The sequence below is a fragment of the Capsella rubella genome, unplaced genomic scaffold (assembly GCF_000375325.1).
Source record: "Capsella rubella cultivar Monte Gargano unplaced genomic scaffold, Caprub1_0 scaffold_6, whole genome shotgun sequence".
Lineage (NCBI taxonomy): Eukaryota > Viridiplantae > Streptophyta > Magnoliopsida > Brassicales > Brassicaceae > Capsella > Capsella rubella.
The window spans coordinates 15736778-15761827 of NW_006238918.1; the positions used below are offsets into that span (position 1 = coordinate 15736778).

The 25050-nt window shown below is 34.1% G+C and overlaps 5 protein-coding genes across 5 annotated transcripts; 1 reads left to right on the forward strand and 4 right to left on the reverse strand.

Annotated features, from left to right (window-relative positions):
* Positions 1 to 355: 355 nt before the first annotated feature.
* On the reverse strand, positions 356 to 5804 carry LOC17883709 (BRCT domain-containing protein At4g02110). Its single transcript, XM_006286840.2, has 10 exons — positions 5467 to 5804; positions 5287 to 5376; positions 5085 to 5189; positions 4911 to 5012; positions 4732 to 4816; positions 4567 to 4636; positions 4425 to 4469; positions 1327 to 4209; positions 948 to 1164; positions 356 to 729 (listed from the first exon to the last, which is right to left on the reverse strand). The coding sequence occupies exons 1-10, from the start codon at positions 5548 to 5550 to the stop codon at positions 427 to 429; spliced, it is 3984 nt and encodes a 1327-aa protein (XP_006286902.1). The 5' UTR covers positions 5551 to 5804; the 3' UTR covers positions 356 to 426.
* Positions 5805 to 7781: 1977 nt separating this feature from the next.
* Positions 7782 to 9928, reverse strand: LOC17881930. Its single transcript, XM_006286425.2, has 3 exons — positions 9761 to 9928; positions 9277 to 9662; positions 7782 to 9187 (listed from the first exon to the last, which is right to left on the reverse strand). Exons 1-3 carry the CDS (start codon positions 9806 to 9808, stop codon positions 8011 to 8013), a joined length of 1611 nt encoding a protein of 536 aa, XP_006286487.2. The 5' UTR covers positions 9809 to 9928; the 3' UTR covers positions 7782 to 8010.
* Positions 9929 to 15709: 5781 nt separating this feature from the next.
* On the reverse strand, positions 15710 to 16579 carry LOC17883927. The gene has a single exon (XM_006290082.2). It carries the CDS (start codon positions 16577 to 16579, stop codon positions 15929 to 15931), a length of 651 nt encoding a protein of 216 aa, XP_006290144.1. The 3' UTR covers positions 15710 to 15928.
* Positions 16580 to 16953: 374 nt separating this feature from the next.
* Positions 16954 to 18533, reverse strand: LOC17882381 (GTP-binding protein SAR1A). Its single transcript, XM_006288653.2, has 3 exons — positions 18310 to 18533; positions 17979 to 18110; positions 16954 to 17528 (listed from the first exon to the last, which is right to left on the reverse strand). Exons 1-3 carry the CDS (start codon positions 18436 to 18438, stop codon positions 17208 to 17210), a joined length of 582 nt encoding a protein of 193 aa, XP_006288715.1. The 5' UTR covers positions 18439 to 18533; the 3' UTR covers positions 16954 to 17207.
* Positions 18534 to 21949: 3416 nt separating this feature from the next.
* LOC17882620 lies at positions 21950 to 24985 on the forward strand. The gene is made up of 7 exons (XM_006288525.2): positions 21950 to 22254; positions 22373 to 22444; positions 22874 to 22965; positions 23173 to 23290; positions 24087 to 24164; positions 24264 to 24362; positions 24720 to 24985. The coding sequence occupies exons 1-7, from the start codon at positions 22126 to 22128 to the stop codon at positions 24822 to 24824; spliced, it is 693 nt and encodes a 230-aa protein (XP_006288587.1). The 5' UTR covers positions 21950 to 22125; the 3' UTR covers positions 24825 to 24985.
* Positions 24986 to 25050: the final 65 nt, after the last annotated feature.

Genomic DNA, 25050 nt, shown 5'->3' on the forward strand with positions numbered 1-25050 from the left:
CCCAATTATTTCTATGCGAGGATCCTCCGCGATGAGGCCCCTTCGTCTTCGTCAGTCGGACAATCCAGCACTGTGAACTATGCCACTGCGTCAGGCATTGATCCTCGGTGATGTATTATCTGGTAGGGTATTCTTAAATATGCCACTTATATATTTGATGCTTTGTTTGTTTAAATATGATACAATCCGGTTGTTGTTATATTTGTAACCGGAATCAACTTCATTAATATTTAATAATAATACTCTTGGTATTGGTTGTATCAATTTATAATCTTGTCTCCTAATAGGTCTTTTGTGGTATCTCCTTTATAAGATGACACCTTTCTTGTTTATCTGCCGAGTGTTGTTCACTCCATAATGATTGTTCACTTCTTTATTTGTTTGCCAATGGTTTTATAGCAAAAGTTTAACTCATCTGCTTTTAAGTTAAATGGTACACACATCTGCACTAAGCTGCATCTTATTAAACGACCTTTCTGCCCATGAGTTCGTGTTGTAGAGCACGTGCTTGTCAAGTGCGTATCCAGGCTTACAAACGTACTCCACCAGGTAATCCGAGAGGACACAAGGGATTTCATGGCGTATAAACTCTTGGATCCAGATGTCGTCCCGCGGCATCCCGGGGCTTATCAACGCGAAATCAGTGTTTTCATTCAAGAAACGCGTGTACGGAGGCGCTGTTGCCAATATCATACCATCCCCAGCTTTCACAGCTCGCTTTAATGTATCCTGATTACGGCCAATAACATATAGAAAGACATCAAGAACCAATAAAAAATGACAAGGATGTGTGACATATATCTAGACGAATCATTCTAGTGTTTCAACTCTATCAATCTCTTTTAGCTAAATTCCATCAGGTTTCTTGTTTTAAGAGACGAATTCACTCTGCCAAGGAAATCAAGAACGAAGAAATTTGGCAGAGCTGTGAGAAATACATTACTTACCAAAGAAGGGATGGTGCAGTCACCGTATACAACAATGCGCAGTCCATATAAAGCACCATGTCCTGTTTGCTCCCTGACGAGCCGCCATTTCCTTGGGGACTCGAGGCTTATCGCACCATCAGCACTAAGACCACTGCTGTGCCATTCATAAGGCTCCTCTGGTAATAGTTTCCCAGCTTCCTTTGAATCAGCCACATAGTCAGTCTTCAGAATCCAACTGCGTTACAGAAACTGATGAGTAAAAGATGAAAAGAAAAAGTTTTCATCAAAGCAGAAGCTCAAACTAGGAAACTGTTTGAAAATCAGGGCTTAGTTTGGTGTTCGACACAGTACAGAGGGTGTATGATACTAAAGGGTTGATTGTAAAAAGTTATTGTACCTTCCAGATGCAGCAGCAGCGAAGAACTTTTCAGTTCTACGGATTTCAGGAGCAATAAAATGTGTTGCTTGATAAGACCACTGATGAGAATCTCGGCAACATTTTCCTTTTAAACGCCTAATGATCTGCTGATATTCGTTTCTCTGGGACCTAGGACCACTGACAATAAAACACTTCGGCTCATGCTCTTGGTCCTGCAAGACTTTTCTACTAGCCAAGGGATTAGCCCTGAGCTGCGTAGACTCTTTATCCACCTTTGTACCTGTTGTAGCTGACTTTGCAACTTTCTTTCTTGCTAATGCTTTTCCTGAAACTGGGCTTTGGTCTCCACCAGAACCGATCTTCCCAGATTTACTATCCGCTGCAATATTCTCCTTATCTTTTGCAGAGTTATCCCCTATATTGTTCATCACAGTGTCAGTTGTTTTGGCGCCACTTCCTTTTTTCGATTTTTTAGTCTTCTTAACACTGGATTTTCCTACTTCAACTGTAGAAGAACTTCCCATCTTTCCACTTTGAAGACCACTTCTATCTACAATAGCTTTCTTTCCGTGTTTACATTTATTCTTATCAACCTCTAATTGCATTGCAGCATTACTTGGGTCCTTAGCTGCAGCCTCCTTTCTAACTAGTAGTTTCCCCGCAACCAGGCTTTGAGCTCCATCAGAATTGACATCTCCAGATTTCTTATCTACTGCTACATTCTCCTGCACTTCGGCAGAGCTAACCCATATATCATTCATAACAGTATTGTTTGCTTTGGCGTCATCTTCTTTTCTAGAATATTTCACCTTTTTGACACAAGGTTTTTGAAGCCAAGTGTTTTCTACAGTGGCCTCCTTTCTGCGTTTACTTTTATTCGTATCAACCTCAGATTGCACTTCAGCATCACTTGGATCTTTAGTTGCACCTTCCTTTCTTGCTAATGTTTCTCCTGCAACTGGGCTTTGGTCTCCACCAGAACTGACCTTCGCAGATATATGTTCAAAAGCTAACTTATCCTTCTCATCCGAAGAGTTATCCCCTATATCTTTCATCAGAGTACCGATTGCTTCTGTATCATGTTCGTTTCTAGATTTTTTGGTCTTCTTAACACTGCATTTTCCTACTTTGACTGTAGAAGAACTTTCTTTCTTTCCACTTTGAAGGCTATTTTTGCATACAGTAGCCTCCCTTTTGCGTTTACTTTTAATCTTATCAACCTCTAATTGCAACGCACCACTTGGATCTTCAACTGGAACATCAGTAAGCTCCAGTTCTAGCACAGTAATTTCCACATCTGCATCAGCTTCCTCTGAGGTCTTAGCCTGCAGCTTACCTTGGTTCACCATCAAATCCAGCCCAAGATGGTCTTTCTCTTCTGGGGCTAAACATTTATTATCTAGAGAGTCAATTCCCTGGAAGGCTTCAGTCTCTGAGTCAATATGTTTTGCCATTTCTGGTACAACCTCAGTATTTAGGACAGGGCTTGATATCTTCTTCTGATTTCTGTTACCTGATTTAGGCACTGAAACTTGTCCTCTGTTTAGACAATCATTGCGCTCATCCTTTCGGGTAGGTTCACTCAAGTATATTGATCCCTTTTCGTTAATGGGGTTCTTTTTCCTGCCTCTGGTGCCTAGGCTCTTTTTTGGAACTGTTTTCTTCTTGGGCAGCTCTGTTTCTTGATCGTCTTTCATTTCAATTAAACCCGGCCCAGGAGAGGTGCTGCTAGATATCCTCATCACAGGTTCAGTTACAGATCTTTCAGGTACCTCATCCAATGCTTCCTCCTTAGTAGAATTTTCAGGCGTCCGCATATCAGCTTCCATGGGAACAACACCTGAACTGAACAACCTAGCTGCTGAATCACTCAGATCCAAGTTATGTGCAGCTTCCCTGCCTCCAGCGTGGTCACTGAGGTTTGGCACAACCCTAAGGTTTTGCTTAGGCGAGACTGATCTTGGTTCATGCAATAAGACATTTCCCGCCATTGCCTCAGCCAATGAACTCTCCGATTTAGTGTTAAACACACTTGCGGCAGATTTATGGCCAAATTCCCCGCTTTCAGTTGGATCATTAATGCTTGTCACAAGCCTAAGGTTTTCTTTAGGCGAACTTGGTCTTAATTCCTGCAATAACAAACTAGTCGGTGATGGAATACTTGCCTTGCTCTTGTGATGTACCTTCTGTGAATCTTTGCTACTGACGGATTCATCTGTAAATTTTGCCTGAGGCATCATTGGAGGGGACTCCTTGCCATGCAACTTATCAATCTTGTCAAAATCTTCAAAGAGTATTGTTCTTTCCACGGAGGAACCAGATTTTGATGCAGAGATATTAAAAGAAGTCGAAGCTTTTTGTCCCTTGTCATCCATTTGCAGAGAACCGTTTTGGCCACTTGACTCTTTTCCCAGAGTATTTGTTTCTGGTGATCTCTGAAGTGTTTTTCTTGAATAAGTGGCTAGAGAAGAATGCCTTCTGATGCTCCTGTTAATAGACATCTGGCTATCAGTCTCCATTTTTCTCATCCCTAGCTCACGAGACTTGTTTGCAAGCCTAATGGGGGACAGAAAATTGGAAGTATCCTGACATGTGCTTTCTCTCTGGTAATTATGTTGCTGAGCAACACTAGGATCAGTAGAGACCACGGCTTCAACAGGTCTGTCCGTATTTTTAGGAGTCAACCCATTGTCTTTGGACGTATTACATAATGATGAAACTTCCTGTGCGCCTGAATTTGTTTGAACAACAGGGATATTTTTTTCTCCCGGCTTAGACATTTCAGCTGCAGCCCTAGCACCGACCCTAAGACCAAGAGGGCTGTTGTTTACACACTTCACAGACGCATCTTCGTCCTCAGAATCCCTAGCTGAAGCCTCCATCATCTCCAACTCGTAGGCACTAACAAAAGAGAAAATGATCAGCTTGTAGTGGAAGTATATGCTGAACAGTAACACTATGAATCAGGGTGAAAGGAGCACGAAATCCAGAAACCAATTTCTTCAAGAAGACATCAGTTCATCGTTCAATAAGAGCCTACACCAACTCTATAGAATAGCAAATCTAGGCGGTCTACTAATACAAGAGAATAGAGATGGATATGTCAGCACTTTTACCTTATCTCGTAATCAACCTCAGGAAGGAGCTTCCAATTCTTTAGGCTGCAAGGAAAGAAAGAAATAAAGCGAAAAATAAAATCACAATCACAAAACGAAAAACGAAAAAAGTGTATGAAGAGAACTTTTGTATGCCTCTTACCAGTCCTCTAACCACCGGTGGTTCACTAGTTTAATCCTCTTCATCCGCTTGGCTAGCTCATACTTTTCTCCTGCACAGAAAGAAATGTTGGTTCCCCCGAAAAACACAAGCTTAGGAAAGTAAAAGATGTGACACCTAATGGCTGCGATCAAGTAAATGACGCACCCTCAAACTTGTAGCATATAAGATGAGTGATTCGGTTAGCAACCAAGGGCTTAGAGAAGTTCCCACCCATCAAATCAACCATTGTCTGTAAAAGGAAGAAACAAGGCTCAAAAGGGTTACAAAAACGGGAAACAAATACCAAAATAACAAGATGAAGAAAAAGGGAAAGCACACCACACCATAATGTCTTCTCTATCTTGACCTTGGTACCCGGTCAAGCACACAACTAATGTACTGGAACCTGGAACGCCATTCAAATCTCTAAGAGGCCTATACAAAACCTGTGAACAAATAAAAGCAATCAACAACAAGAAAAGATAATAAATGGCTAACAAAATCATACAGAAACTGACCGAATTGGCATCGAGAAGTGTTCCAATATCGGAGCTGTGATCAACCCATGACCCTGTGACAACCGCCTTCCCACTGCTTCGAGCAGCGACGCAAATCGGGTCATCCTAAGAGAGGTGTCAACAACAACAACAACAACAAAAAGTAAGAATCATTTGAACAAGAGACTCAAGAAAGTAAGAAAATTTAGAGAATTGGACTAACATAAACAAGCTTATCTACGATGAGGTGAGTACAGGATTGAGAGTTTTGGCCAACATCAACACCACCACCACTCACAAGCTTGGACCGTAACTGTTATGGCAAAATCAGAAACCTTACAATATTTACAAGAAGAAGAAGAAGAAAGAAAAAAACCGAATCTTGAAGAGAGTAGAGAAATACCGAGTTTTCATGGATGGGATTGAATCCAACGAGAGCGAATTGAACACCCAAAAACGTCTTAGGAGTAGAACTCGATTCCTGCATTATTTGTTTTTGAGTGGGAAAATTAGGGTTTCATCAGGGTGGATAAGACCGAAACTTGGATTGAATCCCCAAATAAAATAAAATAAAAACCCAGATTTGTACAGAAATCGACTTCAATCAGAATTCAGAAGGAAACACAAAAAAAGAAGAAGAGATTTTTAGAAGAAGAAATTGGGATTTTGCAGAGAGAAGGAGAGAAGAGAGTCGTCCCCGGGAAGATTCAGAACTGTATTGGCAAAGCGGGGGAAATTGAAAAAAAAATGAAAACTTTTGATTTTCCTTTTTTCTCTTTTTTTTATATAATTTATTAAATGGCTCGAGTGGTCTGGCGGGATAAGCAAAATCAACGTGGCGCCATCACGTGACTCTACCGACTAGTGAAAATTGGTTTGGTTTAATTCAAATCCAAATTGAAATTTGTTTGGTTCGGACCAAACTAATTGCTGGCGAAACCGGAACAATATTTATAACGGGGACATGCATGCATGAGCTTGACAATGTACAATAACTACGACGAACGAACCAAAGAGACTTTTCAGAACTACTACGATACTTATTTTTAAAAAAATACGTTTTCGGATGCAAAAGCAAATTTAAATTAAAAAAAACAGTATATACAGTGAAAATGTGTGTTTGGAACCTAAACCAAAATAACACGACTGAGTAAAGTGACACAATTGTTGTATGAACGAACTGTATCAACTTCTCTAAACCCTTTGTGGTATTCTCAACGGGCGGTGTTATTGTCTCTAAATCTTTTTTTGTAAAGGTTTCCTTTTTTTTTTTGTTTTTTTTTGGTCAACAATAAAGGTTTCCTTAGTTATACCAACATTACTTTAAAAATACAATAGTTAACACTTAACACTATCCTAATTTTGTGTATTCTAACCAAAGTCTCCTCAACTCTCACCTGATTTAACGTAACCCACTTGGTTCTTTCTATTCATACTTTTACACATTGGTAAAATCAACAAAACCCTCGTTTACCAATGTGCTGTCTGATTTGTGGCATGCAAAACAACATCAAACCGAATTAAAAAAAAAAAAAAAGATTTAACACAGCGTTTAAAAAATAAAAATAAAAATTGACACACAAAAAAAAAAAAAACAATGGGAAAGTGCATCTAAGCAGAACCACCAACGTTATGTGCAGCAGTAGTATATATATCATACATTCATGTACCTCTCGATATGTCATGTCCAAAGCGAAGAAAGTTTTGTCTTTTGCTAGTTTTCTTCGTTTTGTGTGCATTTGATTAGACTTCTGTCAATTCATTTAAAAAAAAAAAAAAATGTAGCCTTTTCTGATGGTAAAATAACCTGTTGTCTGAAAATTTTATTAGCTACAATCTTTTATTTTTCTGAATTTTATTAGAAATAGAACTTTATATTTTAAATTTGGTTATGATCATTCGTTTGTTGATTGATTTTTATTATGCTATATAACAAACGCTAATTCTCTCAATTGGTCTATCTAATTGTTTGACATATAAAGTATAGTAGGAAAATGCGAACTAGCTAGTCCACGATGACAACTCATAGAAGCATAGAGACGAAGAGACGATGAAACATGTTGTGTACTCAGTAATCTCTACAACCAGACCTCATCACCAGCTCTCACTTCTCAACAAATATCTTATAACTTGCATTTCTTTTCTTTTTGGCATTTTTATAACTTGCATTGTTTCATAAAGACTAAAGTATTCCACTTGTAAGTTGTAACCAACAAAAAAAAAAAAAAGACTAAGACTTTAAAGATATACTATAATTTTTTCATAAGGAAATCTGCCTTATATGACATATTTAAACCTAATTCTTTAAATGATATCAGCAAAGATCACGTGAAACCATATTTAAAATTTACTTAGAAAATAATATTTGCTTTTCAATTTTCAACTAACAGAAATATAAGAAGTACAAAGAAAACAAAAGTTCCGAATGATTTGTATAATAACGATTATTTATCTGAAATAAAATATTCTGTTTCAAATGTTTATTATTGTATTTGGATTTTCTTAAAAAATCAATATTTTAATTTAAAATTATCGTAAATGCATAATACAATTTTGACATTTGCTTTAATCATCTGTGCGTGGTAAACTCTAAAAGAAAGTAACAAATCAAATTTGATGTTAAATAAATAAACACTAACTAATTACTCAATCATCGAAAAATAAATAAATATGTATGAGAAATGTTTTAATCATGAGAAGCAGAAACACAAATGTGAAAAGATGTAAAGAAAATGTTCATAATTATGTTTGCTAGGGATCACATTTTTGGGTGTTTTTTGTCGTTTAGGCAGAGTGAGGAATAAAGAAGAAAACAAACAAGAGGGAAAGCTCCAAAATTCTCGGGCAGAGACAATATTCTTATTATCCATAATTTCATCCAATGTGAATCTTTCTTTTGTACAAAGAAGAAGAAACATCTTCTCGCCGGTTCAATCATATTTATGACTCAGCAACTTAGCGCTTCGTATTTAACCGGAATCGGTTGATTAAACCCGGTCCGTGCAATCAAACTCCCAACCACCGTCAAATCTCTACAAAACACTCCTTTCACCACATTCGTATTGTTGTTATTATTACTGTTCACCGCAACCGCTCTAATCGGCGTTTCGACGTTGTTACTCCGATGATGAGTATCCGCCGCTACGGCGGCTTTTCGTTGCTTCTCCGCCGCTTGTTCCGTTGCGATGTTACTTGTCACGACTGAGTAGCCTTTCTGGATCAATCTGTATAATAATAGAGTTGACATTCTGGCTCGGTCCTTAACCGAGTCTAATTCTTCCTCATCATCGGTTAACTCAAACCGGTCGATAAATGACATTGATCTCTCCGGTTTATGCTTCAAATTGAGTAACAAGTAGGCTCGATCCAGCTCTGATCTCGAGCAATCACGTCTGATTCCCATCAGAGCGTAGTAATCCACGTTTCCGATTTCTCCGTTTGCGATTTTCGTCTTCAGTTGCTGGATTTTCGTGGTCAAGACGCATAGTTTTCCCGGTATTTCTCTGTACCGGACATTGTGCCGTTTCCAAACCGGACCGGGTAGTTTCCGGTCACGTAAGATGGAGTTGTATAGGAGTTTCAGATGTTCCAGATCGTGAAGCGAATCGGGGAAACAACGAACGGATTCTAGCAATGCGGCTCTCGTTTCCAAGGCTTGGAGACACGACGGGTCTAACGCTAAGGTTTTGTTACAGTCGGCGATTGATTCAGCTATTCGTCCGGCGGATCTGTAGGCGGAGGCGCGGTGCATAAAGCACTGGGCGAGAAATCCCTGCGGCGCGCCGCGGCGGCTGTCTAAGATTTTGGAGAAATGGCGGATCGACTCGGAGTAGAGGCCTGCGTCGAGAGCGGCGAGTGCGGCGGCGCGGCGTCGTAAGAGTAGCTTGATGTGAGAAAGCACGTGAGCGATGCTCTCTGATCGTGGCTGAGATCCGGAGGTAACGACAACGGAAGGAGGAGAGGAACAGCCGTCGTTGGAGGAGAAGAGAATGAAGCTGTCGTCGGACAAGCAGATGCTCTGACGGCGGAAGGCGGCCGTGGCTAAGCGTTTACCGGTTTGGAGAAGAACCATAGCGTCCTCCATTAGACCTAAATGGCAACAAGCTTGACCTAAAACCAAATATCTGTAAAACGAAGAAGAAAAGATCCGAGTCAGTAAAAAAAAAAACCGGGTCGGGTTTTAAAAGAGTATTGGGGTGAAAGTGAAAATGACCTCCATTGCCCTTGTTCGTGACAGTTTTTAGTGAGACCAGCCATGACCTTCTTCTTCAAATCAGAGACAGAGAAGCATTTAAAGGAGGAGTCATGAGCGGGCAAATCGTTGAGAAGATTGACAGATTCACGAGAAGAATGAGTAAAAGAGAGCTCGCCGGAATCATCGGCGGCTAATTTAAGGCTAGGGATGTAATCGTGAAGCATATCGGCGACGTCTTTGAAACGGCGGAGGTAAAGAAGCGATCTGGCTTTGAGTTCGAGAGCGAGTTCGTAACGAGGGGATACAGAGAGCGCAGATTCGAGAAGATCCAGAGCCGATTTAACGTCGTTTGGATCTTGACTCGCTATTAAATTCTTCGCTTCTTTCATATACTTATCCACGATCTGAGAGATGAGATTAAAAAAAATTGATCATTGAATATATATATTAAAAAAATGATCAGATCCGAAGAGGCGAAATGAGAAATTAGTTAGACAGAGACCTTCTTGTTGCGGAGCCACCAATGCTTCTTCTCGCCATAAACCGCCATTGACGTAAACCTTTCGGTCTTCGTGTGAAACAAATCCAGAACACGAAGAGGAGGGAGGGAGGAAGAAGAAGAACTTTTCTCTCTTCTCGATCCGGAAAAAAAAATTACAATTAAATTTTATTATATAAATTTAGAGAGAGAGAGAGAGAGAGAGAGAGAGAGAGGAAAAGTCGAAAACACGAGAGAGAGAGAGAGATTTTGAAAAATCATGTGAAGAATTGAAGTGTCTTAAATATGGAAGGGAGTTGTGGAATAGTAGTAGTAGTAGTAAAGAAGATGAATGCTAAAATGACGGATTAACCCCTCGAACTTCTTTGGATCCTGTTTTTTATTTATTTATTTTTATTTTAAATCCTAGCTGGCAACACTATTGCTTTGCTTGCTTACCATCAAACCTATCATGATTCCACTCTTCCTTCATTCATTATTTCCTAAAATACATTTTTTTCTTTCTTTCTTTTCTTTTTCTTGTTGGTTACAGGAAAAATAAAAACCACAAAATTTATATTTTTATAATATATTTCTATAAACATTCAATTTTCGTAACTATTTTTTTTTATTAAAAATAATTGGATATATAAAACTAACTTTTGATATCCCAAGAATTATGTGGTTTAAATTAGTAGTGATCATTTATATCTTTGGAAGAGTTTTTTTTAATAGTTCCTTTTTTTTTTGTTATTTGTATACTGTTATCTTAATTGAGGAGAAAGCTTTCTGGCTTTATTTAATAAATGGGTTATTAAATACAAATATATTTAGGCCTTTCAATGAATGCACATGTACATGAGTACAAGATTTTAGATAAAACTAAAAAGAATGGCCTGCTTTAGTTACTTGTGGCTTTAAAAGTCTCTCTCTCAAATAACTAAATATATTTGGAAGGTGACAATTATTTTTAATCTTTGCAAGGAGATTGAGTCGTTAAGATGTAAGATGAAAAGTGATTAATTATTAACTAAAGATTACTAGTCAATTTCACTTATGCTAGTAAATAGTAATTAAGATACTAAATGATGTTTATGTTATCCACAGTAAATATATAAATAGTTCTGTACAAAATACCAAACAAAAAAAAACAATAACAGTATATAGTATTTGTGTATATAAAATACAAGAAAAAATAAGAAAAAATTGACAAAGGTAAGAAAAGTAAATGTTCTCCAACTAACGGGTTTGCTTTTTGCAGTTGCTGCTGATATTATCTCATGCACGCAACAATTATACCGCTCGAGGTTAGACGCAATAAATATTTTTCTTTTTTTTATATATATATAAATTTAAAAGGAACCAAATTTAAATCTATAAACCCTAGCAGTATTACAATTTTATGTACATGTAACTTTTTCTCAACGTATATTATGTAACATGGTAAATAGTGTTTTGTTGAAGGATTTTTTTTTTATGCAGAAGAGGGGGAAATAAAATAGTGAAATTATTTTTGGTGGGCAGGAAGGAACAAATTTGTAATTAACATTTTTAAGTAACAAGGAAATGGTTGCGTTAACGCCAAGAATATATATATGACTTTGTATTAGCTTCGACGTGGCATTCTCCTATACAATCTAGCTTATATAAATACATTAAACTCGGCTAAAAGAAATATTCATAAATTTAGTGAATCATTACATCAACATCGAGGATTAAAAAATGCCTAATCTAAGTTCCATATTGAAGAGAATAAAACGAGGAAATGAATACCTAGTGATCTAAACCCATTTCATATTTTCATTAATATATACTTACAATATTTTTTGCACATTGTAACAAAACTTTACCCCTATATATGTTAATTCTATACATACCACTGGATAAATATCGTTAAAATAGGGATGCTGCTATGTACACCAAATCAAAAGCAATTATTTAGAGATTAGTATTAATTTCGGTACACTAATTAATTGTGCCACAATGTTGGAAAAGTACAATCTTATGAGCTAACCATTAGGACATAATTATTGGTCATTCAAAAACAATTATTCTATCTTCATGATTCGATTCTCTTTCAAACGCTAAGTACAATTTTTTTTTTCTTGGATTATGTTTATGTGAAGAAAAAAAAAAAAAACCATGACTGATAATTGTGGTGTTCACAAAATCATACCACATATATATATTTATGTTATTTATATGTCTTGTCCTAGGAATAATAAATGATTATGTGTGTATGAGTTTCTAATTCTATTATGAAGAAGTCTTCAGAATTGGGGGCTCCAATGTATGGAAAGGGGCCAGCAAAGAATGACATAATTGCAAAATAACATGACCAGTTCTAATATGTAATGTATCATATGAGTCTGCTTAATTTGGTTTCTTTCTATACAAACATGTTATCACAGCTCATTTTACATATACAGCTCTTAACCTCTCTCTCCTTTATTCTTTTTCAATGTTGTGTCGAGGAAACAAATGACTTCTGATTTGATGCAAACGATATATATAATCACATAATTTAGTTGATGGTTGTAAAACTTGATGATGATGATGAATGATGATGATGATGATGTTGCCTTACGTTAATGCTTTAGGGTTTTTGAAAGTGAAGATTGGACTAGTAACATTGTAGAGTTGAGATACCTGCATGCAGTGCAATAATAAGTTAAGATATATACAATAATTTTACCCCCAAAAAAAAAACTTATTGTTGATGTGAAATTCTTTTCAATTTCCGTAATACTTGAAAATTCCAACTGATCAAAATCGTGATTTTTGAATAATTAGGTGGGTCATTGTGCATTGTAATGACAAAATTAGGATGTCACTTTGGATTAACTACCTGGCAGAGTTTAAGCATAGCGGGGTAAACAATCATACCAAAAATAATTGAAACCCACTTGTTTTGTGAAATTTATTTTACATCCAAGCAAATCTTGTGTTTATAGTAAACTCCATATAATTAAATTAAAACAATTCTCCCGGAAGTTGTTAAGTAGTCTTTTAATTCTTTGTCAATTAAAGTATTATGCAACTGATCACCCGTAATAAATATGTCTTTGTTGATGATACAGTACAGCTATGGCTGCTGCTCAGTGTTGGTATATATATATATATATATATATGCAAGGCATAGAAGGATCCAATCTTTAATACTCTAAAGAATCATGACATGGTACATGATGGTTTGGTTTCTAAAACAATTTAATTAAGAATCAAATTTTAAAATACCGAGGATACAAAGTGCCGAGTTAGAAGAGAGCAAGTCATCAATGTTTCAAGTGGGCAAACACATGTTGTGTTTTTTTTGTAATACATCAAACTTTTTTTTTTCTTCGTTCCGTAATTAGTAAATAATTTATTCGTTTCTTTAAGGGAAATTTTAATTTTTTTATATATTAATTTGAATGTTTGATCTTTTTAATTTATATATATTTGTTAATGGAGAAAAATTAGAAGTATCTCTAGATTTTTTTTTTTTTTTTGGTCAAGTATCTCTAGATTATAAATATGTTTTCTTCTGCGTATAGGCTACTCATGCTCATTGGATCCCTTACGTACAGCTGCCGAGTAGTTGTTGTTTGGTGAGAGCTTACTAATTGTACATTTAATAACGTTTTATTTAATACAAACCGAAACATGCCTATGTTATTTTTCAGGAGTATAAAAGAGAAGTTTATAATTGTATCACTATACTAGATAAGAGAAGGATATATAATCTGAATTCAATTTCTGTCGATTAACAATTTTGGTGTTTGGCACTTTGTTTGTTGTATACTCGAAGTTGTACATTGTGTGTTTACTAAATGACACAACATTTTAGTTTCCTAACAGAGATATATTTGGTAAATTCAATAAACATTATTACAAAGTGAATTTTCTTTAATATATAATGGAAATTGCGTATTTATTGAAAGTTATTATTACAAGAGTGTATTAGTTAAATATATATATAGTCCTGAAGTTTACAGATATGCGAATGCAATCTCGTGAGTGGTCCATTTAGTTGCCACTAATAATTTCGATTTATTCATATTTATATACAACTATATGCCATTGATCTCACCATTATCATTCTATTGTGTCATTTAAGTATAATGTAAAGTAGTTAAATATAATAACATGCACTAACTCTTCCAATGAGATCTCATCTACTGGTAACTTGCTATTTAAGCTATTAGTTAATTAACATGAATGGTAAAGCTTTTCAATTATCAATACGTGTTGGTGTCCAATGAAGGCACAACTTTGTTGTGAAGCCCTAAAGATTCCCTTATCCAAAAATTTGACCCACATCCACATGTGTTGATTTATGATAATATATTTTAATTACCATATTTAGATTACTGCATTTATTATTAATTTTAACCATAATATATATATGTACATATGATTATATTTTAGTTTTTGAAAAATAATTTTATACCATTTTCAGCAAAATGTAGCACGCATTATTCCTTAGTTACGTTTTTATTATTTGATAAATAAAGACTTAAAAGGCCTAACATATATTTTTATAATTTTCCTCTAGATGTTAAGTTTACATTTGTTGGCCGCAAACAAACAATGTTTGTGAACGGGGGTGTATTTAGGAGCAAAAAGCCTATGACCTAACAACATTGAAGAAAGTAATTATAGTAGTATATTTTTGAATTTTGAGGATTAATGCTATTTTTGAGAATTGTCCTATATTATTTATCATTAGATATGCAAGATGAACCAATCATATTATGTTGAGATCATCATCATCCGATCCATTGTGACCTCATCACCTCTCTGCACGTGCATGATGGCGAGATTTCACGTGTCACATGCAAACCATTTTATTTCTATGGATTCTCTTATAATCGATTAGTGTAGTTGCTTTCTAAACTATTAATAATAACATCGGATTAATCATAATTTCTCTCATATAAAGAAGAAGAAAAAAAAGTGTAAAATGTATTGTTCTTTTTTCAGTACGTACGCTCCTCAAATTGTATCATACCAAATCATGGTGCGCGATCGAATTAGATATCCGAAAAGTGTGTGTGCGTATGGGGTTGCTTTGCGTCCATTATGCCACGTTTTTATGTCCTTGACCGGTTTATTAGGCCAAATTTTAAAATCCACCAAGTTATTATCTTTAAAAAATGCCACTCATGTAAATAGATCTCTCAATATTAAAGTGTCAAAAATGCATACAAAAAGAGATGTTTTCTACCCTAATTTCTCAAATTTTAATCATACCAACATAAATTTTTTGATACTTCTTTCTTATACACAAAAGTTTTCTTCTATAACTTCATCAACTAATCATAAAAAAAGAAGAAAGTATTTTCACATGAAAAGGAAAAACGTAACTTGCATTTTACTTAGTTTTGTACCACGATTTTATTTTGTTGTTTTTGCTCGACTTTAAAATGCATGTTCTTATATATACCCTATACTTTGGAATTTTCTTTTACCGATACTTTGCTCTGTTCATATACATTGCTTTAGGATGACAAAAAAAAAAATATATACATTGCTTTATATATGCAAAGTATATTTATACACACGTTTGAAGGTTTTGTTTTCATATATAGATTTTATTTTAACAAGAAAATGCAACATGCATCTCTTTATTTCCTTAACGACCCTTTCTTGGTTCTTATGGATAATAAAGTATTTGGGCTGAAATGAAAACCCTTGATGAGTCTAAGAGTCGTTGGTTGATTTAACACAAGTTTAGAAAGTACACACAATTTCACCAAATTACAATATGTGAACCTCACAAAGACCAATATTGGTCCCATAATTAATATGCGTAAAGACTTTTTCTAGTTAGCAGATCACACACATAGCTAGGACCAAAAAGCCAGAATGGTTTAGTTCTCAATAACAACATCAATTTGAAAATCACAGGCCTCATCGAAAGGTTGGTTTTAGCTGAGAGAACTATATATAGGCATATAGCTGATGAGGAGCTCTTCGACACCACAGATATAAAAGTTGACTTTTGCTTTTGCATAGTAAATTAAATACTAAGTACTACAAGTATCAAGAGCTGCCGAGCGAAACAGAGGGTTCTGGGATTTCACGTGAGTTTCCCGTGACCGGCGTACAGACACACCACGCACGTAAAAAGAAGCGATTTACACAATTTTAGCACAAAAAAACACACAAAAATACTTGGAAAAGGATATGAACAAAACGACCTCGTATTTAAAACAAGAACCGTTGATGCATTTTCTTCTTTGCTTTCTTCTCTTTGATAGGATCCAAGCTTGGTTTCCACCCTTTTCCCGACAATTGCCGGCTCAAAAACTCCGACCTCTCTTCCTCCTCCATCTCCGCCTCCAACCTTCCAACCGTCGTAGCAGCAACCACCGCATCCGCCGCCGGACTAATATTTTTATTACTTCTAGTAGTAAACCAAGGAAGAATCCCTTCATAGTAGCTAAATGACGACCTTACCATCGCCGTGGCGCTAAACAGCATTTTCCTCATCTCCTCTGACGTCAGCACCGTCGATGACGATGATGATGAGGATGACGATGATTTGGTTGCACCACCAAAGCTTCTTTTGGCGGGGAGCACCAAATAGATCTTTCCCGGCTCGAGTGTTTTGTCCGCTGGCAAAGGAGCCAGCTTCTTCTTAACCGTGTTTCCATCTTTGTTTTTCCGGTGGGGGTTGTTGAATGATATGGATGATGGATCAAATTCGACAACCACGTGTTGCGGATTTTCCAGCATAATCTCAGCCACCGTCGTCTCTTCCTCTAAGTTTTGCACTCTTCCGTCCGATAATACAACTTTTCCGGCAGCCATTGTAGCTGCAGCATCCAACTTCCGAGAACCGGCGACATTACCCATTGTCAGATCAGAATGATCTTATAACTATGTTTTCTACGTCTATGTAGATTATATATAACACACACAAGACATGTGAAATATGGTTTGGTTTGTATTGAGTTCGTTAAACGGTTCCATCTTTTACTTATAATGATAATTTATTCATATACAAAACAAATTGTATGGGTTTGTTGGGTAATCTCATGGATGGTTTGATTTTATTTCAAAGATTCATCAAACGGTCGTGACACTCTTTTGCTGCTTGTACATCTACATCTACACACGTATTTAAACTTTTTTCTTATTTATATATCGACTAATGCGTGAAATGAAAGTGAAAAAAACTGGTCAACCACACATCTCTTTCTCTATTGGGTTAGTTAACTAACTTCACATATAGAAAACTTTTTCATCTTTTATTTCAATAATATATCGAGGATAAGTAACGAAGCATGTAATGTAAAAAAAAATCACTACAAGAAACAAACCAGTGCAGGATCAGACAAACGAGAAGCTACGTTTTATGACATTTTCTTACAACACATTTAAAAAAAAAAAAAAGGAGCAAGACAAAGTACAAAAAAGAAAAAGAAAACGAGATTTAAAGAAACTTAGGTTTAATTATATACCCATGGGGAATCTAGTAGTCTTACTTGATGTATTGAGAGAGCCATTTAAAGCCTTCGCCATAACCCATTTTCCTGACGATGCTGCACATGAAAACCTCCAATGGCCTTACATTCGAATCCGTTAGATTCACTTTACCCTTTCCTGTAGTGAAGTTGGAGAGGCCAAGATGGTAACGGAGCTCGTCCTCTGATGCAGCATAGGGTATGTCAATTTTGTTTCCTAGAATGAGGAATGGAACGTTGGCTAGGGATTCGTCTGAGAGAAGTGCGTCGAGTTCCTTTTTCGATTCTGCAAATCTCTCTTTGTCGTAAGCATCAACTAGGTAGACCACAGCATCCACCTGCAAAAAACAGAGTAATCATCGAAACTGATGGTTCATAAAACTCTTCCACTGAAGTAGTTTAACCAGGCCGAAACACTTGGAGATTCTGATTCTTCCTTCAATGTTTATCAGAGACGATGACTACCGAAAGCTACACACTCAAAGTCTTCGACTTGGATAATCTTGAAAACTGACACTAGAGTGAAAACTGTTTCACATGATGCATTGTCTGCAAGCTAAGCTACAAGACATAATCTTTTGTTTTCACAAGGAAGAAGTGCATAAGAACAATGTAACGGGTGCACATACAGAGAGGCAAACACGTGAAATGAGGAGAAATCTTCAATAAAGACAACAAGGGGGCAGTGAATAGCTAGAATCGACAAAACCATAAGTTGTAAAGATAGATGCCTCATGTTAAGATAAATGACAAAAAGATACAACAGAGGAGATGATATCTCAAAATACCTTGGCATAGTAATCCTTCCACACCCTCCGAGCAATCTGATGACCACCCAAATCAAAAGCCTTGAACTTGATTTTCCCAATGCTGAGTTCTTCAGAGGTTGGATGCTGCGTCGGCTGATGCTGTACCAATCTCTGTTTTACCGGTTAATAAGATCATTAATGAACTAAACACTAATCTGGGATTGAGCTAAAAAGGATTTCAAACAGTAGCAATAACCTAAAATCAAAGTAAAGCATCTACTCCAAAAAATCAGAAACTTGTCACAAATCAAAGCGCAATCTATTAAGAAGAATTCAAAAAAAAAAAAGGATTGGGATCGAGAGAGCGAACCTCGTCTTTCAACATATGAAGCAAGGTGGTTTTACCAGCATTATCGAGTCCTAGAAACAAGATCTTAGCCTCCTTCTGCCATAACCCTAACGAAGCGAGGACGCCATAGAACCAATCAAGCATGAACATGACTACTACTCAGTCTCAGATCATACAAACTACTCAGATCAAGAGAGAAAGAGAGAGATGGTCTCTCGTCAGGTTTCTAATTTGCTATGATCACAACTCAAGTGTGGGAAAGGGATTGAAAAAGTAAAGTAAAACAGGAAAAACGGCAAGCAGTGCAGATTCCGAAATCACAAACTGATGTTTACAATGGATACCGCCTTTGTCTTTTACGTCAAAAGCAAGCCCAATTAGATAGGATCCACTAAGCCCACTTACAGATTTAACACAAGCTCTCCAAATGGGCCTTTTTTTAGTTCAAGGAATATAATTTTTTTTCTTCTTTTCCGGATCATTACTGTATGTATGTACACAGTATATTATAGGAAATATCTGATAAAAATCCAAGAGTATTTTTTTTTTTTTTTGATAATACACATGCATGGTTCATAAGTCATAACAAACAATTATACTTTCTATAAATGAATTTACGAAAAATAGCTTTATATGTACAATATCTCCTGATATATGTATATAGTGACATATTCTTCAACAATATATACTTTTGTGTGGCTGCGCAATTAAATTTTTTTTTTTTAAATTTAAATATGAGCAAATCAATAATGTTGCATAATAATACAGTATTATACAAGAATCTACCAGAAAATGATTAGTCGGCGAATTTTGAAATAGTATAATTATTAATTAGATGTTTTCTTTTAGTAATAGAAAGCCAAACAAAAATCCAACGTAGAAAGATAAGGTCCCCAACTGAAAAGAAAAAATTGAGATAAGCACAAATGTCAGCATCTAAGATTGTCATGATGATATTTATCAAATAATTACGCAATTTTATAACTACATAATAACAACATTTGTCTTATATATTATAAAGAATGAAATAATTGTCTAAGAGTGTCGTCGTGTTAAATATAGACAACATCAGAGTATGGGTACGATCCAAAATGGATACTTGACCTTGATAACATTTTCAATATGTGTTTTGTTAAAATAATGATAGTAATCCATTACTTTTTGTTATGATTAAATGATAAAAGATGAAATGTACTGTTTTGATAGTATCGTTAATCTTCTTCATAAGAGCATATATAATCTTGTAAAATGAAAAACTCTGTTTTTACTACTTATTTACAGAATCTGCCATTTAAAGATAATTAAACAATATTAATTGAACTAAGAAGCTATACAACAATGACAATTTTTTCTTTTTAATTAAATCATAAACTTCAAACAGAAAATTGAATTTAATGTTTTAAAAAAATATTTTATAGTTGATACAATAACAATTACTCACTTATATGTTTAATTTCCTATTTATAAATGATTTAGGCAAAAACGTCATATAATTGTTTATGAAAAATGACAAATAGGTGAAAAATGAAAAAAAAAAAAAAATGGAGATAATACTTTTTGCCAAGATTTTTATATTTGGGCAACATAAAAAAGAACTACTAAGATTTTATTTTTATTTTTTATTGGGTAATGCTGATTATATTTTATGTTTGGATAAAAGTGGAACCCACGAGTTCAAAAATTTCTGGTGAACTGAGCAGAGATGACCAGGCCGACCGTTGCTAAAGCAATCATACAATTCATATATTCAAAATTAGTTCCAACTCCATATTTTATATAAGTTTCATAGGTTGAAAAATAAAATATAAAATGAAAAATAGTATAACTACATCGGTAATCAGATTGTCGCTACTAGTTCAGGCTGCCTATGCGTATGGTTTGACATTATATTAATTAATCCAAATATATATTTTTATAAAAGACAAGAAATGACAAGAAAAAGTTGATTTTGTATGAAATGAAAGCTAACCTAATGGTGTATTATTTATAATTTAGTGTGTGTAATTGATGAGTTTTCTATAGATCATCTAAAGAGACAACAGTGATTTGAAGGTTTATTTACCCATAAAGAAAGCTTTATCAAATCAAAAAGATATTGCACGTACATACGTACCTAGAGTAATCTTATTAATTATTACTGTTATTTAATTAGTTACTCCCCTAAAAACCTAGATTATCATTTCTATAATCCGGCCACTAGAAATATCACTATACAGTATTTGTTGTCTACCGAAAGAACACAAAATCTAATAATAACGTCACCCCAAGTACAACCCAAAAGTGAAAGTACCACTAGATGAGATGAGATGAGATGAGATGAGATGAGAGAGCCTCTCAGCTATATATAGAAGAAACAGATGAGAAATGTCTGAAGTTTATGTTGACTTGTGTGATCTCATAGTTGACAATTTATACATACCATCTCTTTTTCCCAACTCTTAATTTTGTTTTGAAACTGAAATAAAATCATTTATTCCAGCTATCTTATTACATAAACCGCGTTTTTTGTTTCACATAAAAAAAATTGTCTAGGTTTGTTTTTGTTTTTCAATCACATTGCAACATGATGATTGGAAATTAATGTTATTGAAAATACTATTATACCCATTATTTTATTTTTTGCTCTAATTCTTCCCATGATGATAAGTTCTTAAAAAAAAAAAGAAAAAAAATCTTGAAACACGAAAAACACTTCCATATGCAATATTAATATGTTTACGTATATGTAAATCCTGCTTTTGTTCTCATGCAATATATTGGGAGATGCTAACTGGGAGTTTTAAGCCAAATGTTGTTTATTTGATGATTCTTTCTGAATTTAGTTGGTCAAAGATTCATTCACAGTTTTTTTTTTTTTGCATTGTATTTTGAATGAAAATTTCTATATAATTAATTAACTAATTCTGTATTCATATATTTTTTGACTTCAAAATTTCTCTGCATATATGTTTATTTCCATTTCATCATTTTCTTTATATAGTTAGATTATATAAAAAAAACACAGCATGTTAGTAGGAAAATTGATTTAATAATTGGAATCTTATCAGAACATCAAAAGAAATTTGCATTTTATAAGAATTGAATAAAAGAGACTTAAACATGTACAATGGTGATATATTGGATGTTTTAAGATGGGTCTTATGTAATAATAATATAGTTTATTCTATGTTTTGATCTAATATTTAGTATTTTGGTCCAAAATAATACTTTTTTGTGGATTTAAGACATGGTGACATGGCGTTTTGCAATTAGTCGGGGGAAAATAAATAAATGAAAAACAAAAAAAGGGAATGAATAATAACCCATTTATCTCATTTTTTTAATATATAGAATTACAATACTAAAATAATTTCAATTAAGAAAAAATAATAAAAACTTACACAATAAATTCAATATAATTATTATTTGTTAATTACTAAACAATCATGAGGAAAAAAAAAATTACTAAACAATCTAGTAATAGATTTCATAAAATGTATTATTGTATTATGTTTTCAAATTTTATAAAGAATTTTTTATTTAGACACCTCTCTATTGTATGTCTTTATTGGATGGATAATTATTTCAAAATATCTAAAAATCAAATTTATATAAAACTTAATAATTAATTGTTTTAGACACCCTTAATGGTTATCACCATTGAACATGCTAGTGTAAAATAGGAATTTGGTATACTATATGCTAAAAAAAAAAAAACTGTTTATATAATAAAGCTTCAGACTATCTCTCTCTGCCAAAAGCTCTTCTTCAAGAAGATAAACAAAACAGAGCACAAAAAAAAAAAAAAACAGAGGAACGAAGAAGTTTCAAAAAAATCAGTAAGAAAAAAAGAGAAAGATGGGAGATGTGGTATTGGTAATGGAGGAGAAGAAATCAAAAGTGAGAATATCGCGTTGCAGAATCTGTCATGATGAAGAAGAAGAAAGCTTCTTCGAAGTTCCTTGTGCTTGTTCAGGCACCGTTAAGGTTTTTTTTTTCACTTCTTCTTCATCTTCATCTTCTTTTTGGTGTGTGTTTCTGAGTGTTGTCAAAAATATTGAAATGATGTATTCGTTCGTTGGGTGTGATGATCAAATCAAAACAGTACGCACACAGAAACTGCATACAACGTTGGTGTGATGAAAAAGGAAACACTACTTGTGAAATCTGTCTTCAGGTACTTCTTTTTCTTTTCTTTTCTTTTCTTTTATTTTTTCCTTCTTGAAATAAAATCTATCTTCTTCATTATCAATTTTTTTTCTTGATTTTTGTGTGTGTGTGATGTGCGCTTCGCTGTATTCAGATATTTTAATTACTTTTTTTTTTTTGGGTTTGTTTGTTTGTTTGTTTGTTTGTCTGTGTCCTCCAAATTCTTTAGTTTCTTGAATTTGTTTAGTGCGTCACTGTTTCTTCCTTGTCGTCGAATTATTTTCATGCCGATATAATGATTTATAAGATACAATTTAATTGTCGCAATCACAATTGTTAATTACGGCTCTTTTTAAAAAGTATTATTCTTTCTCAACTCAGTGAAATCTATATTCTTTAAAAATGATGATCACGCATTACAAAATTATGAAACTAAGAATATTAAGAAACCATGCAGGTGTATAGAGATGGATACACAGCAGTTTCAAAACAATCTAAATTCATTGAAGAAGCAGAAGAAGAAGAAGAAGAAGAAGAAGTCATAATCAGGTGAAATTATTATTTTCTTAATACAAAAAATTAGGGTTTGAATTATGCAAAATAATTGACAGACGTACGTGGTTTCTTGATTCTTTCCTTGCTTACGCGTTTTAGAGTGTTATATTATATTATAGCTTGCAAATACTTTAATTACTCTTAACAATATATCAAAAAGATTTGCTAATTTTTTTTATGTTTGGTTAATGCATGGAACAGAGTAAATGGACGAAGGCGAAGAAGAAGAAGAAGAAGATTAGTAGCTGAATCCGATTATTCTCAGTGTGATTCTTTTGCTGATAGAGGAGCTTCGTTTTGTAGATCTTTAACTTTTACTGTAAGTTCTCTTTTTTAATTTTTAAATCTTTTAAGTATATATCTTTTGATCAATCATCCTTTTTAGTTTAGGAAAGAAGAAAGTGATTAGATTAGTAGTAGTAAATATAATAATAAAAATTAGTTAAAACAAATGATGAGGGAGAGAGAGAGAGATAGGGGAAAAGTCCATAGTTAAGGGGGGAGCTCTGAAATAGATATGGCAACCACTTCTTACTGTTTCATAGCTTTTTTGTTTTCTTGTTTTGGCCAAATCTAATTTCGTAGTTATGTGGCAAAGCCTATATATGTTAATATTTTTTTTTTTTTTTTTCTTAAGTTTGTTTGTGTGTGGGTTATTGTTATCATTATTATAGTGTTTCTTTTTTCCCACCATGAATATATAAATTAAAAAGAACTCTTTCTGAACATATTTTGAAAAAGAAAGAAATGTACATGTTACCGTTATATAAACTTTATCACTATTTTTTTCTATTACCATTTAGTACCAAATTATGGTGAGGACAATTTTTTATTGAATGGTTGGATTGTTGTTGCATAGTGTTGGGTAAGTTGGTGGTTGGCCAATAAAATTTTGAGTATTTTTAGTTTTTGTTTACAATATATACAAAACATTGTCTCACCTAAGGCCACAACTCCTACCAAAATAATTTCTTACCCCTTTACCAAATCCGGATCGGTTTTATATTTAATTATCTCATAGTATAAAATCTGGTTGTATTGTTTTGTTGATTGCAAAATAAATTGATTCTTGAGGTAATAATTAGAGACTAATCTTTTGAAAAAATGGTTGGCAGCTTTCAGTGTTTTTGCTGATGAAACATACATTCGATGTGATTTATGGAACCGAAGAGTATCCATTCACAGTATTTACGGTAAAAATTACTCTTCCTTTTATAATAAAAAAAAAAACCAATCATAAAATAAAAATTAAAAAATCATTGAAAATTATATATCTGAAATATATATGACAGGTACTAACATTAAAGGCCATAGGGATTCTATTGCCAATGTTCATAATAATTCGAACAATCACAGCTATTCAGAAAATTCTTCGTCGTCTTCAATATCATGTAAGTTTACTTTTCTATATATATATAAATATGATACGTAACAAAACCTCTACATGCATATATTCATTATTAGCATGTTTGACCATATATATTCCAAATTAAATCAAACATGTGAGGTTGTGAATTTTTAAGATTCAAGCATGCGAGTCCGTAGTAGTATAGTATGTAGGTACCACGTTTTGAGGATTTTGTGATCTTTTATAAACGAAATTTGACTTTTTATATCGTCATCATAAGTTAACATATCAATTCATCATCATTTAATGCCAAATGTGAAATATTCAACTTCTTTCTCTCTCTCTCTCTACTTGTTATTTTGACTTTTTGGTGGTGTGCATGTTTGACCTTTGAAAATAGGAATCTGATGAAGAAGAAGATACGTTGAGCTCTGAGTCTGACGACGACTATGACTTGGAAAATGATGAAGACGATGATGAAGAGCAGCAACAACATCTGGCTTAAACCCCCGCTTTGTTTAACCAAACTTAACGCATTCTTTCTAATTCTTCTTCTTTTTATTTTACTTTTTCTTTCTTTTACGAAATGCATCTATTCGATGCTTATGGATGGATGGTGTCATTACAAATTTACAAAGTATAATAATAAACAACGTAAATTTACATAAGAAAATTCCTGTTTCTTGTTTTGAATATTTTCCCAATACATTACCTTCAAATTGTCGAGTTAT

Excerpts from the sequence above, each read along its gene's own strand:
- LOC17883927 (XM_006290082.2), bottom strand. The coding sequence starts at position 16,579 with ATGGGTAATGTCGCCGGTTCTCGGAAGTTGGATGCTGCAGCTACAATG.
- LOC17881930 (XM_006286425.2), bottom strand. The coding sequence starts at position 9,808 with ATGGCGGTTTATGGCGAGAAGAAGCATTGGTGGCTCCGCAACAAGAAG. Across the intron at positions 9,663-9,760 it reads GGTGGCTCCGCAACAAGAAG|ATCGTGGATAAGTATATGAA; the intron begins GTCTCTGTCTAA and ends CTCATCTCTCAG. Across the intron at positions 9,188-9,276 it reads CACGAACAAGGGCAATGGAG|ATATTTGGTTTTAGGTCAAG; the intron begins GTCATTTTCACT and ends TTCGTTTTACAG.
- LOC17882620 (XM_006288525.2), top strand. The coding sequence starts at position 22,126 with ATGGGAGATGTGGTATTGGTAATGGAGGAGAAGAAATCAAAAGTGAGA. Across the intron at positions 24,165-24,263 it reads ATCCATTCACAGTATTTACG|GTACTAACATTAAAGGCCAT; the intron begins GTAAAAATTACT and ends TATATATGACAG. Across the intron at positions 24,363-24,719 it reads TTCGTCGTCTTCAATATCAT|GAATCTGATGAAGAAGAAGA; the intron begins GTAAGTTTACTT and ends CTTTGAAAATAG.
- LOC17883709 (XM_006286840.2), bottom strand. The coding sequence starts at position 5,550 with ATGCAGGAATCGAGTTCTACTCCTAAGACGTTTTTGGGTGTTCAATTC. Across the intron at positions 5,377-5,466 it reads ATCCCATCCATGAAAACTCG|TTACGGTCCAAGCTTGTGAG; the intron begins GTATTTCTCTAC and ends TTGCCATAACAG. Across the intron at positions 4,817-4,910 it reads AAGATAGAGAAGACATTATG|ACAATGGTTGATTTGATGGG; the intron begins GTGTGGTGTGCT and ends TTCCTTTTACAG.
- LOC17882381 (XM_006288653.2), bottom strand. The coding sequence starts at position 18,438 with ATGTTCATGCTTGATTGGTTCTATGGCGTCCTCGCTTCGTTAGGGTTA. Across the intron at positions 18,111-18,309 it reads TTCATATGTTGAAAGACGAG|AGATTGGTACAGCATCAGCC; the intron begins GTTCGCTCTCTC and ends CCGGTAAAACAG. Across the intron at positions 17,529-17,978 it reads GGAAGGATTACTATGCCAAG|GTGGATGCTGTGGTCTACCT; the intron begins GTATTTTGAGAT and ends TGTTTTTTGCAG.